Source organism: Enoplosus armatus, chromosome 19, assembly GCF_043641665.1.
Source record: "Enoplosus armatus isolate fEnoArm2 chromosome 19, fEnoArm2.hap1, whole genome shotgun sequence".
In the NCBI taxonomy this organism is placed as follows: domain Eukaryota; kingdom Metazoa; phylum Chordata; class Actinopteri; order Centrarchiformes; family Enoplosidae; genus Enoplosus; species Enoplosus armatus.
The window spans coordinates 9,318,011-9,337,217 of record NC_092198.1 but is presented as its reverse complement, the minus strand read 5'-3'; the positions used below and the strand labels follow the sequence as shown (position 1 = coordinate 9,337,217).

Sequence of the window (19,207 nt, the reverse complement as noted above, 5' to 3'; positions counted from 1 at the left end):
TAAACCACATCAAGTTATACTGTACAATATGTACAAGTGCTGAGCAAAAAAGAAGAAATTACAATATAATATATAGAAGTATATTTAAAAAGTACTAGTTTGGATGTATTATTTAAAGAAAATAATATTTGTCTATTCAAATATGTAAACTAAAAGAGAAGAAGTTATGAGGGCTTTAATTTGCAACATTAAAATGAATATATTGATCCCAGCAGTTAACTATTAGCTGTTGCAGCAACTGTACCAGTCTTACAATCACCTATTGATAATTTGTCATTTAGTAACACATGCATGACTTGCAGCTCTGGTGCCCACACTATTTAGCTTTGCACATATTTTAGTACTGTTATTAGCCTGTATCATGTACTGTTAATATTAGTACTTGTTTAATCACTGCAGGTTGGTGCTGCACACAATTGTGTCTGTTTGTTGCTGTGCTCCCCCTAATGGGGCATCACGTGTGGACTCTGTGTGTGATTTGTTTATGTGTATTTTCTTTTCCATGAGCCTCCACTGCCAATCCACCTGGGATAATCAACAAAGTTAATCAACAAAGAAGTGCCACAATATGATCGTGAATTCAGTGAAAGCTGCAGACATTACACACCAGTCCTCCATTTACACCACAAAACGGTGTAAATCAGAGCTGTGGAGAGCCGGTCGTGTCCTGAGTGTCTTTGGGTCGTCAGTGGCATAATGAGCCCTGAGACAGCTTGTTTGAAGTGCTAATCACCTCATCGTTCCCCAAGTGCTAAACACGCTCTTCAGTTGTTTCATCTCAAAAGCTGCATGTACTTCGGCTGTGCACGACTTTGATCGTGTGTGGTCATTGACGGTCACTCTGAAGTCATTATGTCCCTTGATGACTGCAGATTAACATAAAGGGAAAAACTGACAACATACAGTAGAATGACATGTATCTGATAATGCCTTGAATGACCCAGGTGTATTTCAAACCCTTAGAAATGACATTAAAGTGTCCTGCATTACTCAGCTTTGTTTGCAAGTGTTGTTTGCATATTAACTTCCCCGTGTATTACTCAACCGCATGAATGACTAGCCCAGCAGATTCATGGAGGCGAACTAAAGCTGTTGACTGTGGGACAGAAATAATCGTTGTTGCCTCCAGGCACAGTCACAGTCAGGAAGTGGGATGATTCTCACTGGCTTTGCTCGACACCGAAACTGACAGTTTATGTTTTGACAGAAATTATGGGAGTTTTTTTTATTTGCACAGTTGATGTGACTGACAGGTTGGCTTTTGTTATGCAAATTACTCCATATGTTACATGAGAAATAGGTAAATAATGCATAGTATGCAATTTAAACATCTTATAGCCACAACATGATTTCCGCTCGGTTGGGTAAATATTAAGTCACGATCAATAAATGCCATTTTCATGTTTGTGTTTCTGCCTTCACCTTAACCACTGCCACACAATCATAACATCACACAGACCTGTCACAGATTCTCCCAAATGCAGCCAGTAAAGGTGAAACACAACAACAACAAATCACAGTTTTTTGTCTGTGTGAAAGAGACACTGCGAGCCGTGCCAAGTCTTCCCCAAAGCATAACAGTTCAAACTGCCAATTGTGGATGACCGAGGAGCAGCCGTAGTGAGCCAATAGGCTTTGTCCTCACCCAGGCAGACCTGTCAGTGCACCTGCTGATTCCCAGGCCTCCTTGCCAATCTTCGACTACAGTGAAACCCAGCGTGAGTGAAACTGGCCCTGAGCCAGATGAAGAGCTGGTTGACTACTTCTGACACAATCGCTAGGAGCAGGGGATCCTGGGAGGAGGACCAGCCCTGTGTGGAGATGAGAAATAATAGATGACTAACCATGAGAAGAGAAAGAGAGGAGGAGAAGGAACAGTTCACTGAACTCCTGGGAACATATAACCTGTTCAACATGGCCTTCACGATTGCTTAATGAGTGTACTATGACTGCACAACTTGTCCAAGTCTTTGTGTTTGCATTATGTGTGAGAGTATAAACACATTTTTTTTTGTATTATTCTTTTGCCTTTGAACGAAAGACAGGAAAACAGTTTCAGTGGAGAAAAAAAGTCATAAATAAGACGTGACTGTGATTCTCACGGCCTCCCTTGACCCAGGGCTGCTACCTTTCAAGATGTTGATAACCGTAGTGCTCCTGACCTTCACCTGCCCTCACACAAAGCTGAACATCCCTTACCTTTCTGTAAAACACAGACACGCGGTTTAAAGCAATGCCAACAAGATAAACCTTTTGATTAACTGTGATCACACTTCAAAGTGTTCCCTCGACTCCTTCTGAGCCCTCTAAACAACCGTGGGCTTAAAGATGCCTTATTGGATTGTTGCGTTTAATTCCAAATTTGGTCTTATTTTTTGTAATTTCGTTTTTGTCGTTACAGTTACCAAATGAATTGCTGAGATTTGGGAACATGGCAACAGTGCTGTAGCAAAGTATGGTCAGGCAAGAAACACAAGCAGTCTGATGATCAGACAAGTTGTAAACAAGCCAACAATTTAGCCAGATTATCTAAACCACTTTATCTGGAGGTCACATGGAGGAAAATGAACACACCTGAAATGTTGGTAATACTCCCAGAGGTTGAACCAGGAAGTTGTCTATAAACTGTGATGTTTGGGTGATCATTTTACCATTTACCTGTTTTCCCCCTAAATAAGTTTGGTTTGTTTAAAACCTGTATGATTGACTGATATGATCTGACTGCTTGTGTTTCTTCTCTTGTTGATGTCTTTTTAGCCTTGTTACCAGATCTCAGCCATTACCCTGGTCAATACAATGTTATTATTACTGAAAATGGACAAAACTACAAAAATAAGACCCAAGTTGTCAAAGTCTGTTCACCCTTGAATATTGTCTCCCTTCCCTGCAAATAGTGTTAAGCGCTGTCCTCCGGGGTTGGCGTTAAGGCATTGGTTAGAAGTGAAGTTATGGTTAGGCATTGTAGAAGATGACTTGTTGAGCTTAAGGCTAGGTTAGGTTCAAGTTAAGGTAAGGGGAAACCAAATCGATGGGGCAACACACTTCGACACAACATTCCTGAAACCTGCATTAACAGTTTATTTGGCCAATTGGGGCCTGCTAACAGTAACAATGACCCAGAACAGGAAAGTTGGCGGGTCGTAAAACTGAAAGATGCTAAAAAAGTCAGTGGGGTTTTCACTTTATACTCATTTGATCCACTGTTAATATAAAAATGTTGATTAGAGCACTCATATACTTTTGATATCCCTTGTAGAAGCTTTCCAAACCATCATGGCGAGCACCGACTGGTCCCCGAGGGTCAAATCAAAGTTCATAATAGGTCCAATATTGTCAGTGGTCGGATTACAAAACACTAGCTCCTCTCTGTGACCTCTCCATACGAGGTCGTTTGGCCGAGACGAAGGATGTCCTGCTTTAACCCGTTGATAACAGCCATTCAAACAGAACCCTGACACATGGCCGCGTGATGGACTGCACACTGACTAATGGCAAACAGATTGCTGATGTATTGGGGTGAGTGTGTGTTTTTTATCCTCTCGCTCATCTGTGACTCATCCACCCTGCTTCGAACACTGCAGAGCTGTCAGGTCCACAAGTGTTTTGTAACCCCTCTCCGCTCTGTCTTTATACCTCTCCCTGTCATGTTCACTTTGCAGCACAAAGAGTCCTCTGTCCGTGTATTTTTCTCAAACTCAGGCTAAAAACAACAAACAAAACAGCCTGTTTTTATGCCCTTTTCATAGTCACACCTTTCAGACAAACATCAATGCTGCTGTCAAGTTTCATAAACAACATGCACACTCCATTGTTGTGATAAGCCAGCACACTGCTACTGTTTATCCTCAATCAGTGAATTTGACTCAATCACACTCTTGTGAATGCCACTCTCCCATGTCTCTAGCCCTTTTGAAAAAGGCAGAATCAGACACGGCAATCAGTCACAGCATGGCACTGCCGAACCCCATCAGCAGTCATGTGGATTGCATTAGAATTGGTCAACCCGAGGCACAGCTGGAGGCCAGAGGTTACTTATCATATCCTTGGACTCAGAGATGGTTCAGGAAAAGTACCTGGTGTGGTGAGTAGGATTATTCAGACTCCCTGCAGAGAACAGTGCTCACTGCTTTTTAGTGGTTTAGGTGACTCTTAGAAAAACTCTTCCCTGAATGTAAAGAGGTTGCTACTATCAGACTTGATAAGTGATTGGTTGTGAATTGCACACTCATAACAATGCCGGCAAGCTGTTCTAAAAATATACATAACACAGGAGCTATAATTTGCACTTCATTTATTTGCATCACATCACTCCGACATGTAAAAAAAGACACACGGGTTCGAGAAAGAGATGGTAAATTGAGGTTAGTGACAGGGATACAAAATGGAACAAAAATATGTTTGTGGAGTACATTAATGCATTTAAAATCCATGTCTTATCTAATATTTCATATACATAAACATGACAAATAACCTGTTTTAATAAACAGAATAGCATAAACATTACGCTGACTTCCACAAGAAGCATAGTAAAGCCTAGCCCTGGCTCTGGTCACTTGTATATTCATCAAAACATCACAGACACAAGGCTTTTTTGAAGTAAAGTACTTTACACTTACATTCAAGCAGAGGCAGTTTAGCGTCCTCTAACTCTAACTCTTACTCCCTATTGAGGAGATAAGGAGTGTATTGAGCATATAAACAAAGAGGGGTGAATTAAAAAAAGCCAGGCTGTCGGTGGTGGTGGGAGGATCCGCAGGGTGGAAGTTAAGACTCCTGCGGTGCCTGCTTTTACAGATGCAGATTGACAAGAGACAGGGACAAAAAGTCAAAGGTTACTGCTCCCAGGCAAGTTCCTGTGCACATTTCAGAATTAAGACAGATGAAATACATTTGTCTCTGATTTGTCTCAAACAAATCATCCTGCTGTGTTTCTTTCTCACAGATGTTTAATCAGCTGATAAAACTGCAATTACATGTAAATGTCAGGGGTGATAAGATTGTCAGCTGATTAACTAGAAGACAAGAGAATACCGACCCAAAACCGGCCAAGGGAGCTTTCACACACAGGTAAGAATGTGGAACCTCGCACTGCAACCTGAACTTGCAGCTGCCGCATATAAATAGACCGGAGTAGCCAGACAGCAGGAATACAACAGAGAAGTGGATAACGCCCATCTTCTCAAACACAGGCCGGACACTTTCTGTTTCTCTCTCTCGCCTACATTAAAGGCTGCAGCTGGTACCAAAGCACACCATGCAAATTCACAACATTTACATGCCGGCCTCTCCTTTCTCTCTGTGGCTGAATGTGGAGCTACCTGGTGTGTTTGCCTCCTTTAAAGTCTCAATCCACTGCCATTTTCAGGCGGTAGTTTTTTTTCTATTGCCCTGAAACAATCAAACATTTGAATATAATGTAAACAACACTGCAGTCCTGAGTCTGTCTGCTGGAGTGTGAAACCAGACCCTGGCTGAGAATGACCCAGAATCCTCTCTGCTGCCTCCTCAGATGTTAGTTCCCAATGCTCACTGGGCTCGTGTCTTGTTTCCCTTGCACCATTTGGCATCCCAGAATAAGCCATATACTTAACAGGGAAGGATGCTAAACTGCCACAGTTCAGAGCTATGACATCAAGAGAAAGTAAGTGATTTAAATAAACTGAGTTTTGTCCACAACCCACAGGGTTAACAGTCTGTTTATGAGTTCAGATGAAGCAGAAGAACTTCTTCCAGCTGCACCTGGAGAAAGCTTTAGTGCGCCTGTCAGAAAACCTCCTCTTCTTGGTCTTGCGGGCTTTGTTCTTAATGGCGGCAAAGATGGCCGCATCAAACGCCTCCTTCAAGTTCTTTTGCGTGAGTGATGAACACTCGATATAGTCTGTGGCCCTGATCTTCTCCGCCATGCTCCGGGCCCGGGAGCTCAGAATCGGCTTGACATTAGATCGGTCCAGGTTGATTAGGACGTTCACGTCCAGTAAGAGGTCTGACTGAGTCCCAACAAGAACAATGGGCGAGGACGGGTTGTAAGCCCGGATCTCTGACACCCACTTCTTGGTGATGTTGTGAAATGAGGTGGGGTTGACCATGCTGAAGCACAGGAGAAAGACGTCTGTGTGGGCATAGGACATAGCCCTGAATTCATCAAACTCCTCCTGAAAGGAACATAAAGACAGAAAGCACAAGTTAGTCTCAATCAAAGTATGTGCAGACATGATTGAGGAATGAGTGACAAGAGACTGACTCACTAAAGATAATCCACTAACATTCAGGGTGAAATCTTGTTACTGAGTCACATATTGGATTAAGCAAGGATGTGACAGAGTTTGTACCGCCATAGTTCATCTCACATAACATTGAAACATCTGTGTATTATATTATCAATGGGGATTTGATGTTATATATTCAATGAACTCAGCATCAGAAAACAGAGAGGAATTAAATACCACAACATAGCCTGTAAAAAAATGTGGTGGTATTCGTCTACATAATTTACTCATATTAAACAATAAACTAAATTAATAACCTAACAGTCTTACCTGTCCCGCAGTGTCCAGAAGCTGAACTTTGACCGGAGATCCCTCTACTTGGACCTGTCCTATTGGAAAGCAGCAACATGAATCTGTCAGTTTCAATTTAATTCACTTTATTTCAGACAGAAAGAAAACATTTCAAACATCAAAATCACACACATGCAGTACATAAACATGCATACACACACATTAAAATTTACATATATACAAGATTAAAGTTAAGCCCTTCAAATAGTCTTGTATCAGTGTCAGTAACACACACTAAACTCTCTTATATATATCTTATTCAGACTTGTATAACTATAAATTGTATTGCATATTAAGTTGTAAGTATAAGTCCATAATTCCAACTGTGTTACCTCCATGCTGAACCGAAGCAAACACACCAGCATTCATGCAAATTGTACACAATGTTTACTCTCAATAAAACAAGCCACTCCTCATTTATTATTATACTGTCAAAAATCATCTAAGAAAAATAGTGAAAGGCAAAATGAAGGTTCATGATCACTCACCGGAGAAGACATCAAAGCCTGTCTGTTTGTATTCTGTCGGGTATCCATTGGAGGTGTAGCTGACAATCATGCTGGTCTTCCCGACGGCTCCGTCTCCGACCAGCATACAGCTGATGACGCCGGGCTCCAGCTCATCCTCCCGGGTCAGCCCGCAAGCGGAAGGGACTCGGGACTCGTGGTAGAAGTAATCCATTTGAGGTGGCATGTCGAGCCGCACATTCAACTTCTGAACGCCGACTCCCCCACCTTTCCTGAGCTCTGTGAGACTAGATACTGAGAGTCAGCTGAGGGGCCCGTCTCTCACATAGAGGCTGCCTATCCGGTTGTGAATGACGGGCGACATGTGTGGGACGGGACTCTTTTAGGTTGTAGACAGGTTGTGATTTGCATAGACACTCCCACCGAGAAAAGCTAGATAGATTCTAACCTTTCAATTTAAACTGAAGACCAATTTATGGTATTTTATTTTTGGTGATCTATTATTATTTATTATGTGAATATGTTGAAATTTATTTGTTATTTATGTTTAATTTTCTTGTATGATACTTTTGATGCTATTATTTTATTCTTGAATGTTTTCCCATTAAGACACATCCCAAGGATATGTACTGCCATGACTATAATGCCTTGCTGTTTGTAAATTAATTGTTTAACAAAGCATTTGAAACAATAGAAAAACAATACTGAGTGAAACAAATAGTAGGAGTTTATCTATAATAATTTTCTATGCTACTAAATTCTCAGCATCTCATAACCAACCACTCAGTCTAAGTTCGTTTGGAACTAACAGTCTGTTAGCTTTTATATTCTACTTATTTGTTATCAAAACAATAGCACCTTCAGACCACAGCAAATTCCTTGTAATGTATGTTACTTGGCAATAAACAGTTTCTGATTCTGATTCTGATTCTGACGAACTGCGTCCCCTGGTGCCAAAGAGAAGCACTACATCAAATGTGATCACATGATTCCATGTGTCACCTGATTCTCCGGGTCCACCCTGTGTTGTGTAGTCGAAAGCTAAGCTAGCTATTATGGTAGCATGAATGATTGAAATTTCATATAATCTTATGTTTACTGCAGCGTAAAGATATATTATATTCTACATCCTGCTTCTTAATTTAGACGCATGCGCGGAGAGGAAGTACGCTTGTGTGCCCTTAACGGGTGGAAGTTGTGATAGCTAGCTAGCTAGCTATGTCGTTTTAGGATTGTTTCTTCGCCTGTCTCTTTAGCTGTGTCGAATTCATTTACAGGTGGTGAAATAAAGTGAAATAAGGTACATTCGACCATGGCTTCAATTCTCGATGAGTACGAGGACTCGCAAAACACCAGGCAAAGTGCGCAGCAGCACAGCCGCTTGTCAACTGCCAACATCGGGATAACACATTCAGGTAGGTCGCCCTCCTCTCTGGAGATGCTCCGTCTGCATCTGCAAGGATGCTATACCGTTGTTATTACTTAAATATTGCAGTCATTTTGTTGACTCATGGCTTTCACTGACATTACACTGCACTTGTTCCCTAACGCTAGGCTTTGTAAATGTGAGACTCGAGGAAGAGAAGCCGATATTCAACAAGCAGAGGATCGATTTTACACCGCCTGAGAAGATAAACCATCTTGCAGTCTGCAACAATCAGTTATGCATGAGTCTGGGAAAGGACACCCTGCTGAGGCAAATAACACTATCATAAACACTGCCTTAATGGACACCAATGTTTGCATGGTTTTGATTGGATTAGTTAGGCTGTTCTTCACTGTGATTAGTACTCATCTGTTGTTAGCTATTGCTCTTTATTGGAGCTCTTAAAAGAGTTAATGCAGCTGATACAAGATGTCAATACTGATGTTTCATGCTCTGTTTTATACAGGATTGACTTGGCCAAACCAGATCAACCTAATCAGATTGAATTAGGAAGGAAAGATGAAAGTAAAGTGCACAGACTGTTCCTGGACCCCACTGGTAAGGAATGTTTATTCAGATTTTCCTTTGAAAATATTGCCCACAGGCCGTAATAAGATGACTAAATTACAGATTGTGTATTTTGATGAGACTTCCTGTGAGTCTGCCTTCTATCATATTATTATCTGCAGATTTGCTTCAGGGTTTTTGAATGAATATTGATTGTGAACACTGCATTCTTTAGCCGGTGGACTGTATTTATTTGGTATTCTGTGGTAACTCATGAGGTACAATGACATGAAACTATTGCCAGCCACGAAAACTCATGCCTAGTATGGTTTAGCATGGATTAATGCAAAATTCTTTCAGCCAGTGTTTTTATGTAATTAAATAAAAATGTCTCAGAGACTGCAACAACACCTCGACCCCTCAAATTAAAGGCCAGATGCTTCTACATCAATTATAAGATTACTGTGGCAGTGTCATGGTTATGACTTACTGACAGCAGTGGCTAAATCCTCCTCCATATTTTCCCAATGCAGGCTCCCATCTGCTCATCAGCCTGAGCTCCAGCGAGTGTCTGTACCTCAACAGGAACACACAGAAGGTGCGCAGTCTGTCCCGCTGGAGGGGCCACCTCATCGAGAGCGTGGGCTGGAACAAGCTGCTGGGCAATGAGACCAACACTGGACCCATCCTGGTTGGCACCAGTCAAGGAGTCATCTTTGAGGCTGAGATCTCTGCAACTGAGGGCAGCCTGTTCAACACTAATCCAGATCAATACTTCAGACAGGTCGGAGCATGTGTGGTCATCCGTTATGTATGGTGTTTAGTATGTGTTTCAATACACAGTTGGTCATTTTTTAAGATCTGTATATACCATGTTTGTTGGTATTTCTTGGTTTGTCCATAATCAAAAATAGTAGAAAATATTGACCTACATGTGTTATTTCCTCCTGTTGGTCTGCAACTAAACAATAATGTATTCTCTGCCTGAGACAGGTCCACTCCCTGGAGGAGGATGGGAAGCCTGCACCAGTCTGCTGCCTGGAGGTCGAGCGAGGCCTGGAGAACAAGTACTTCATCATCGCCACCACCCGCAAACGCCTGTTCCAGTTTGTGGGAAAGGTGGCTGAGGGGTCAGAGCAGCAGGGCTTCAGCTCCATCTTCAGCCAGAACCAGGATCTGCTGCCCAGTTTCCAGGAGTTCCCAGCGAACATGGGCTACAGCGAGATCACCTTCTACACTTCGAAGCTCCGCACCTCCCCTAAGGCATTCGGCTGGATGATGGGTAATGGAGTCCTGTATGGTCAGCTGGACTACGTCAGGCCTGATTCCCTGCTGAGTGATGTGCAGGTAAATGTCTGTGCATGTGAGAATGTTTTTTTTTTCAGTAGGTCTTGTTCTTCAGCAGCTCTCAATAATGTTTAGCTCTACCCTCTCCACATTCACCTTTGCTCTCTTTGTCTTTGTGTTTCACATCCTTTCTCTATATTTCCTTCCTTGCTATCAAACAGGTTTGGGAGTACACCCCTGACATTGACCTTAGTGTCAACAAGCCCATCTCCATTGTGCTGACACAGTTTCACTTCCTGCTGCTGCTCCATGACCGAGTTAAGGCCATCTGCACCCTGAATGGACAGGTGGTATATGAGGATGTGTTCCCAGATAAGTTTGGCACCCTTAAGAAGATGATCAAGGACCCACTTGGTGGGTTGGTGTGGATCTACACTGAGCGTGCAGTTTTCCGGTACCACGTCCAGCGCGAGGCCAGGGACGTCTGGCAGATGTACATGAGCATGAATAAATTTGATCTGGCCAAGGAGTACTGCCGGGACCGGCCTGAGTGCATGGACATGGTGCTGGCCAAGGAGGCAGAGCACTGCTTCCAGAACAAGCGATACCTTGAGAGTGCCAAGTGCTACGCGCTGACACAGAACTACTTTGAAGAGATCGCGCTCAAGTTCATCGAAGCCAAACAAGAGGAAGCCCTAAAGGAGTTCTTACTGAAGAAACTAAATAATTTGAAACAGAGTGAGAGAACGCAGATCACCTTGCTGGTCACCTGGCTAGCCGAGCTCTACCTGAACCGGCTTGGCCAGCTGGAGAGTGATGGTAACAGCATTATCTTCCAGGAGACCCGTGATGAGTTTCGCAACTTTCTCAGCAACTCTAAGCACAAGGAGTGCCTGTACAACAACCGCAGCACCATCTATGACCTGCTGGCCAGCCATGGCAACGTGGACGACATGGTTTACTTCTCGGTCGTCATGCAGGACTATGAGAGAGTGATATCCCACTACTGCCAACATGACGACTACAGCGCTGCCTTGGATGTGCTCTCCAAGCACTGTGATCAGAAGCTTTTTTACAAGTTCTCCCCTGTCCTCATGCAGCACATTCCCAAAAAAGTGGTAGATGCGTGGATTCAGATGGGCAAGCGGCTGGACCCAAAGAAGCTCATCCCAGCTCTGATGAACTACAGCCAGATGGGCAGCACCCAGCAGATCAGTGAAACCATCCGCTACATGGAGTTCTGTGTGTATGAGCTGACCGTGACAGAGGAGGCCATCCATAACTACCTGCTGTCGCTCTATGCCAAGTACAAGCCGGAATCTCTGCTGTGGTATCTGGAGCAGGCAGGCACCCACGCCTCAGAGATCCACTATGACTTGAAGTACGCCCTCAGGCTGTGTGCAGAACACGGTTACCTCCAGGCCTGTGTCCTGGTTTACAGGATTATGGAACTGTATGAGGAGGCAGTGGATCTTGCTCTACAAGTAAGTGATGTATGTTTCTGTGTCAGCATTGCGTGTAAATAAATACTATTCAGTCACATAAAATAATGTACAAATAATTATCCAGATTATTGTCAAGAATTCATGTTATCTTAAATTGTTGACAGAATTTGACCAATCCCACAAACTAATGTATTTATCATCCATAGGTGGATGTAGACTTGGCCAAGTCGTGTGCAGACCTGCCTGAGGATGACGAGGAGCTGAGGAAAAAGCTTTGGCTGAAGATCGCCCGGCATGTGGTGCAGGAAGAGAAAGATGTGAAGAAAGCCATGAACTGTCTGTCCAGCTGCAACCTGCTCAAGATTGAAGACATCCTGCCCTTCTTCCCAGACTTTGTCACCATCGACCATTTTAAGGTCTGTAAGAAAGTATTTCCTTTTCTTGTTTTTGACATTAATACGAAATAAATAATACATTAATGCTACTAGTTTGTTTTCTATGTCATTGACTGTGGAGGTGAACCTATTATTGATACCATGTATTCAATCCCATGTCAGTCATTAAGTAATGATCGATGTAAAGCATGCTCAGTGCATGGTTACATGCAAACATACAAACACAAAATATAGTATATTGCTTCAAATGAATGTACTTTTAATCCTCTGTTCATTATGGTTTCTCAGGAGGCCATCTGTGGCTCCCTGGAGGAGTACAACCAGCACATTGAGGAGCTGAAGCAGGAAATGGAGGAGGCCACGGAGAGCGCTAAACGCATCAGAGAAGACATCCAGGAAATGAGAAACAAATATGGTGTAGTGGATTCTCAAGAAAAGTGTGCTGCTTGTGATTTCCCATTGCTCAATAGGCCCTTCTATCTGTTCCTATGTGGACACATGTTCCATTATGACTGCCTGTTCCAGGTAACTCTCCAAGGCTGCTTCCATACTGCTTTTTCATTGTCATATGCGCCACTGCACACACAAGATGTTCTCTTTTGCTTTCTTTTAATTAGTTTAGTAACCTTTTTATTAAAATGATAATGTATCTTACTTAATCTGTTTTACCAATCAAAGATGCCTAAACAATTTTTCATGTAGAAATAATTCCCATGTGTCCCCCCTCTTTTTTTTTTTCTTCGACTTTCTAGGAAGTGACCCCTCACCTGACGGCCTATAAACAGAGTCGTCTGGAGGAGCTGCAGAAAAAGCTGGCTGCGACCACGCAATCCTCCAAGTCACGTCACCGCCCGGCTCCCAAGGACGAAGGAGACACTTCCAGCCTGGGAAAGGGCAATGCGGGCACAAGCCGCGAGCAGATAAAATCAGACATTGATGACATCATTGCGTCTGAATGCGTGTACTGCGGCGAACTGATGATCAAGTCCATCGACAAGCCTTTCATTGATCCACAGAAATTTGAGGAGGAAAAATCCAGCTGGCTATGAGTGAGGCCTCCTCTTGTCTCAATGTGAAAAGACGTGACCGCCCACCATCTATATGTCAATGAAACTGCACCATCCGTCGGACTGGCCCATTCAGTGGATACAGACATTCACCTGATGCCTACTGCTGAAAAGTGTATCAGCTTCAGTTGTTCTCTACAGAATACGCTTATTTTGTTGGCAGTATTTGAAGCTGATTTAAAGACCGTTGCACTTTGTATGGGAGCGTGTTGTAAAAGGTGGACATTGTGGGCAACGATACAAGATGATGTGGTGATGTAAAAATTGCCAGGGCTGTACTGTGTATACAATGTGCCTGATTCTCTTATTATAATGGAAGATAATGATTCAAAAGCTAGAATGAGATATAACTGCACTATACATCTATTAACTACATTAGGTCATGCGATTGTTTTGTGTATTGGAAACATACCCTGCACTTAAGACAATATCTGTCTCCTCAGCTCAGTTCAACCACTCCGCTCTACAGCTCTGTGTTCAGTGAATGTGGGGCAGATTAAGTGTTATTTTATGTATTCACTGTTTTGCAATTCAGTTGTGGCACATTAAAGCTTGTCAGTACTGATGGACTGATTATTCTGGTTGTTTAAAGTGTAATAAATATTCAACAAATGATTTTAACTATCAGGTGTACTGAGAGAAATAAATACCCTTCATCACAGTTCCTCAGAAGGGCTCCTGGAGTCCAAAAAAAAGCACTTTGTGCAGCTGAAGCAGCAACTATATAAACTTGTGGTTTGAGTGTAAGCTTGTTTTAACAGGAAGATTTGAGTTTATGCCACAGTGACAGCAAGCATCATTATTAGGATCCCTACCTGTCCCATGATGGAAATTGATAATCATTACCACTATAAATTGACTTCAGCGTTCATTGTCACCACTTGACAGAGAGAATGATGTTAGAATTGTCACATTTTATTGTGGATATCCAACTGCCTTACCATACCTAAAACGGAGTTCCCTTCTGATGACGTAAGACGTAGCTCGGCAATCTTCGCAGTGAGCAGACGCTATTAATCGACATCGGACATTCATCGATACATTTGTATTAGTTGCGGAAATACGGCCCAAAGCGGCATATACTGTAGACGTGTGTCTCATCTTTTAACGAAAGATACCGCTGGAATTTATTCTCACAGTCAAGTCCTCGGAGACATCGACGGGCGAGCATCCTTCTATCTGCGATTGATTTAAACGCCTGCTCCTTGCTGTACCCTCGCCATGGCGTCGTGTCTCTGCTCTCTCAGTAACAGAAAGTGGCCGCCTCTCTGCTGTTGCTGCCGACTCAAAGCTCACAGACTCGCTCGGCGCCTCAAACCGCCATTTTGGAGTCAGAGAACCGAGAGTCGGCAGCAGCGAGAGAGAGAGACGAAAAGGGGGACACGGGGCCGAGGTGAGAGACTCCATGGTGGTTGTTATGGCGAAGGAGCAATGGGGGAAGATGGCCGGGAGGGAGAAAGAATTAAAACATGGGGATCATTCGTTCACCAGGCAACCGAGGGTACGAGAGGCGCGGGCGGATGGCCTTGCTGTCGCTGCACCGCGACTAGCCTGTTACAGAATTGCTATTAAACCAATATCATATCTTAGTAGATTGTTTAGGCAGGGAGGTGGTGGCCTTAAAGAGACAGAACCGATTTGAATACTTCATATTAATGGTGTGAGAGGACGTCTGTGTCAAAACGCCTTAGTATTTGATAAGCTAACGTCTGAGATGAATAGCTACATTAGACGACATAGCAAGGAGGTAGTCGCCCTGTAACAAAGGCTATGTTTAGGAAAAGAACAACCAACGCTAATTGATATCTTTGGTATGGTTTACTTAAATCAGTAAGCTGTCAGTGTGTGTGTAAACCAGCACCTTGACCCTTCACTATCATTGATCGGAGGCAATGCTGGTTGTGCTTACACAGCAAGGCTGCTAACGGTTGCTAGCTGGCAAGCGACAACCACCCAGTGCACCATCCAAGGTTAGCTAGCAAACCCTTGCTAACGCTAGCTTGGATTTGCCAGCTAGGAGCTAGCTAATCATAACATAACGACGCGATAGCAAATGAGGATAAATGTTATTTAGGATAACACAGCTCTGAGTTTTTCTTCATTTTAAAAAGAAGACCAAACTCTTGCTTGGCTTTAGTTATTATCATCCTCCCACACGCGGGGCAGTGAACTTGTCAGTGTGTCAAGTGAATATGTAATGAGTAGTAATTACAGAGGACAACTGATACAAGTTTACCGTATAATCGTCACCGTCAAAACAATCACGTGCGCACTAAAAAATGGAATGATAACTTAAACAACAGTGTAATACTTGGCTAAGTCATATTTACAGGACATGGGGGAAGGGTAACTATTTAAATTGATCCAGTCTGACCTTTTAATAAATTGAATTTCCTGATATGAAAACAGTATGCAGTATAATGGACTTGTGTGCTATACAAACAAGGGGAAAACAACTCTTATTGAAAAAGTAGAGATGATCCAGCCAGTATATTTTCCTTAATTATTATTATTATTATACGAAAGCAACATGAGAACATGAAAGCAAATCATGTACAATTTAAATACATAGTAGTGTTGCAGGTTTATTTTATTTTTTTGACATTTGACAACAGAATATGTTTTTATGGAAAAGTTCCTTATTTGAAAATCACAAGCACTTGTGCAAACTCACCGTAAACAGAACTCAACATGTGACAGCACTAGCTCCCCATAAAAACACTTTATTATCGTGTTATCACTGTATAACTGTGGCTTTCTTCTTTTGTAGGGGTTTTCACCTTTTTGTCTGATCATTAATCTTACAGTCAAGAACAATGGTATCCCTTACTGAGAAGGTAGGCCCACTGTTTACACTGTATTTCGTTCAATGAACCATGTGCTGGTACCATGCTGCATGCCCAGCCATTGGAGGAGAGTAGTCTGATATTTGGACTGAATGGCCATTTTGTTACCATGACAAAATTTGAGATGTAGGCAGTGATTGAGAGGTGTTAAACAAGGCTAGAAGGAGAGTATCTCCCACATGCCAGACTTGCTAGGAAAACCTGGATTGGGAAAATGGAGGCTGAACTCAGCAACTGCTTATGAACTCTCCATTATGATAAAACAGCAGAGCCTTACTCATCCCATTGTGTCATGTGCTGCTCATTCTGACCTTGAGCCATCTGCCTATCTCTTTCTTCCTATCTCCTCTCTACGTCTGTCTCTTCAGTAAAAGTTGCTGCCCTGCTGGGCAGAGGTGTCTGTGCTGCATGGCGTCAGGGCAGGGTGGCCAGCTGGAGGTTGGGCCATCAGGGAACTCTGGCCTGGCCAAACCTCTCTACCTGCAGCGCTTGGAAAGATCCCTGAGGTTGGACAGTTTCCTGCGCCAGACGGCCGCCATCTTCAACGGAGACATAACCAGGTACAGGCAAAGTGGATTTGGGGTGGGCATGCACTTTTCGCTTTTAGACTCTGGTTTGTCCCTGAGTGCATTCTTGGATCAATTTCAGTAGGTGCTGAAGTTTAAAGATGGTTCATGCTTGGATGTAGAGATTAGTGCTGTAAATGCAGTTTTGTTATGGGCGAATGGTGGACTTACAGCTACATATTTCTCCTGTTTTAGCGATGACAGTGATGACAGCGATGACGCGTTGGGGACAGGGCTGTCCCTGGACCCCTCCACTCAGCATACAGCTTTGACAGTGAAGAGTGAGCTATGTGACGAAGGGGATGGCTTGGCAGAGGGAAAGCCCCTCAACGGAGTTCTGCTGCAAGGTAAAGGTAAGATACATACAGCAGCACTAATGTTTATATTATTTGCATGTTACTACACGCGCACCCTCACTGGTGTCATTTAACTATTCATGGAAGATATAGTTCATGCACATTTATATGATGTGATGTTTTTTCTCTCCCTGTAAACTCCACAGACCAAAAGGCAGATAAAACTAGCTTCTACAATTTCTCCAAGCTGAAGAAGAACAGGAAATGGCTCAAGGTATTTTATAGACACATTATCCAATGTAATAAGCATTCAGTTAATTAATATATTACACAAATGACTACTAGATTAATAGGTAAATATCATTAGTTGCAGCCATACTACCGATGTTGTACCTCCTTGTTCAAAACATTTGACTATGTTCACCTCCTTTCTTCCGCACTATATTTCTATATATACATACACAGACACTCAGCTGCCTTTAACCATGTTCCTCCTGTCTCCTGCAGAGTATCCTGTTGAGTGACGACACCACAGACTCGGACACAGAATCAGATGACTCTGACTTCAGTTTGTCTCGGGAGGAGCTGCATGACATGCTGAGGCTACATCGCTTCACCAGGCAGCATCAGAGCAAGTTCCACTCTGACCGGGAGGTACAAAAATACATTGCCCAGTAATAATTAAAGTACCTCTGACATATGTTTTTGTTACGTCATCATTGTTTTTTTTTTCTGTCTGTGTATATTTCTCTTTCAGCTTCATCAATATCAGTATTACAGCACTGGACTCCTCTCTACTCATGACCCCTTCTATGAGCAACAGCGCCACCTACTGGGCCCAAAGAAGAAGAAAATCAAAGATGAGAAGAAATTCAAGGGTAAAGACAAAAACAAGAAATCTCTGGAATCTGTGATTGTGCCAATTCCGCAAGGCAAAAAGAAACTGAATAATTCCTGGAATAGTTGACAAGATTTCAAATTGATCATTCACATGCCTTTTTTATAGCTAAACTGAAAAAGGTGAAGAAAAAGAAGAAACGGGGAGAGGGAGACTTTCTGGATGAGGGGCGCCCTTATGTCACCAAGATCTTTGCAAAGTTTTCTCATGATGCTCCGCTGCCCGTTGTGAAGAAGAAACATCTCACCATTGAACAGCTGAATGCACGCCGGCGCAAGGTTTGGCTCACCATCGCTAAAAAGGAGATCCCCAAGGTTAGTATGCATAACACTGATAAAAAGACGGTCAGAAATCAATGCCCATGAATTTACTTTTTTTTTTAGGTTATTATTCCTGATTATCCTGTTTTATACTTCTTTTGCAGACTTTCAAACAGAAGACCTCTGCTAAGAACTTAGTATTGACCAATGCTAAAAAGGTAAGTAAAGTGTAAAATTAACTTTTAATGGTTTTATTCTGAAATACTGAAAAATCATTTTGTTAAAAAAAATACTTGCTCCACATTTTTCTGTTGATGGTTGACTTGTGACACTAATTCTTAATTTCCTGATTGTGTAAGAGAAAATTGTAGATCGAGTACAATATTGAATTCTGTTTTGTTTGTTGCAGTTGGCTCATCAGTGCATGAGAGAGGTTCGGCGCGCAGCCATCCAGGCCCAGAAGAACTGCAAGGAGACGTTACCTCGGGCTCGCCGTCTCACCAAGGAGATGATGCTTTACTGGAAGAAATATGACAAAGTGGAGAAGGAGCACAGGAAGAGGGCAGAGAAGGAGGCCCTGGAGCAACGGAAACTGGACGAAGAAATGAGAGAAGTAGGTGGAACGGTCTGAAGGTGCACGAATGTGAAAAAACGTAAAACATAAAACAAGTTTTAAATTGTAAAGATTTAGAATATACTACACTGAATATCTTGAGTGGTGATATAAAAGCATGTTGTTTTTATCTCTTGCTTTTTCTCTGTCTCTCGCAGGCCAAGCGTCAGCAGCGTAAACTGAATTTCCTCATCACACAGACAGAGCTGTATGCTCATTTCATGAGCGGTAAAGCCAGCATGGGGGGTCCAGAGGGAGATACAGCTCAGGAGGAAATTCTGAGAAAGCTGGAAGACACTGCGGCACAGAGACAGATTGACATTGGAGGAGGCGTAATGGTCAACATGGGACAGGAGGACTATGGTATGAACGGCTCAGTTGAGTTTATTCTGTTACTGGCAGAGTCAGTTAGTAACGGAAACTCAGTATTGATGGTTGCCATTTGTGTATCTTAAGTCCTTTGAGGAACTCTTGACCAAGTGCCCCGAAATATATCGGTATCAAATGAAATACCAAATGGACCAGGAAGATTTATTGCCTCTTTAACATCTTTTCTAACTAACTGTTGTATTTCTTG

At 42.7% G+C, this 19,207-nt stretch overlaps 3 protein-coding genes across 3 annotated transcripts in view; 2 read left to right on the top strand and 1 right to left on the bottom strand.

Moving 5' to 3' along the window:
* Positions 1-4,274: 4,274 nt before the first annotated feature.
* Positions 4,275-7,355, bottom strand: rhov (ras homolog family member V). Its single transcript, XM_070925535.1, has 3 exons — positions 7,046-7,355; positions 6,537-6,595; positions 4,275-6,152 (listed from the first exon to the last, which is right to left on the bottom strand). The coding sequence occupies exons 1-3, from the start codon at positions 7,248-7,250 to the stop codon at positions 5,706-5,708; spliced, it is 711 nt and encodes a 236-aa protein (XP_070781636.1). The 5' UTR covers positions 7,251-7,355; the 3' UTR covers positions 4,275-5,705.
* An 864-nt stretch (positions 7,356-8,219) lies between these two features.
* vps18 (VPS18 core subunit of CORVET and HOPS complexes) lies at positions 8,220-13,766 on the top strand. Its single transcript, XM_070925736.1, has 9 exons — positions 8,220-8,439; positions 8,579-8,720; positions 8,917-9,008; positions 9,491-9,741; positions 9,951-10,304; positions 10,466-11,728; positions 11,896-12,105; positions 12,373-12,609; positions 12,837-13,766. Exons 1-9 carry the CDS (start codon positions 8,337-8,339, stop codon positions 13,131-13,133), a joined length of 2,949 nt encoding a protein of 982 aa, XP_070781837.1. The 5' UTR covers positions 8,220-8,336; the 3' UTR covers positions 13,134-13,766.
* Positions 13,767-16,366: 2,600 nt separating this feature from the next.
* The window catches only part of ino80 (INO80 complex ATPase subunit), a 34,152-nt gene continuing 31,311 nt past the window's right edge, over positions 16,367-19,207 (top strand). Inside the window, exons 1-9 of the mRNA XM_070925519.1 lie at positions 16,367-16,557; positions 16,759-16,916; positions 17,066-17,133; positions 17,367-17,513; positions 17,617-17,737; positions 17,866-18,071; positions 18,182-18,235; positions 18,427-18,630; positions 18,789-18,993. Coding sequence (XP_070781620.1) covers positions 16,406-16,557; positions 16,759-16,916; positions 17,066-17,133; positions 17,367-17,513; positions 17,617-17,737; positions 17,866-18,071; positions 18,182-18,235; positions 18,427-18,630; positions 18,789-18,993 — 1,315 coding nt within the window. The 5' untranslated portion in view covers positions 16,367-16,405. The remainder of the gene's footprint in view (positions 16,558-16,758; positions 16,917-17,065; positions 17,134-17,366; positions 17,514-17,616; positions 17,738-17,865; positions 18,072-18,181; positions 18,236-18,426; positions 18,631-18,788; positions 18,994-19,207) is intronic.

What these genes read in the sequence shown, in the direction of transcription:
- rhov (XM_070925535.1), bottom strand. Translation starts at nt 7,250, where the DNA reads ATGCCACCTCAAATGGATTACTTCTACCACGAGTCCCGAGTCCCTTCC. An exon ending in AGGCTTTGATGTCTTCTCCG is followed by an intron (nt 6,596 to 7,045) that starts GTGAGTGATCAT and finishes GCTTTCCAATAG; the next exon opens with GACAGGTCCAAGTAGAGGGA. An exon ending in TTCTGGACACTGCGGGACAG is followed by an intron (nt 6,153 to 6,536) that starts GTAAGACTGTTA and finishes TGTTCCTTTCAG; the next exon opens with GAGGAGTTTGATGAATTCAG.
- vps18 (XM_070925736.1), top strand. Translation starts at nt 8,337, where the DNA reads ATGGCTTCAATTCTCGATGAGTACGAGGACTCGCAAAACACCAGGCAA. An exon ending in ACTGTTCCTGGACCCCACTG is followed by an intron (nt 9,009 to 9,490) that starts GTAAGGAATGTT and finishes TTCCCAATGCAG; the next exon opens with GCTCCCATCTGCTCATCAGC. An exon ending in CCCTGCTGAGTGATGTGCAG is followed by an intron (nt 10,305 to 10,465) that starts GTAAATGTCTGT and finishes GCTATCAAACAG; the next exon opens with GTTTGGGAGTACACCCCTGA.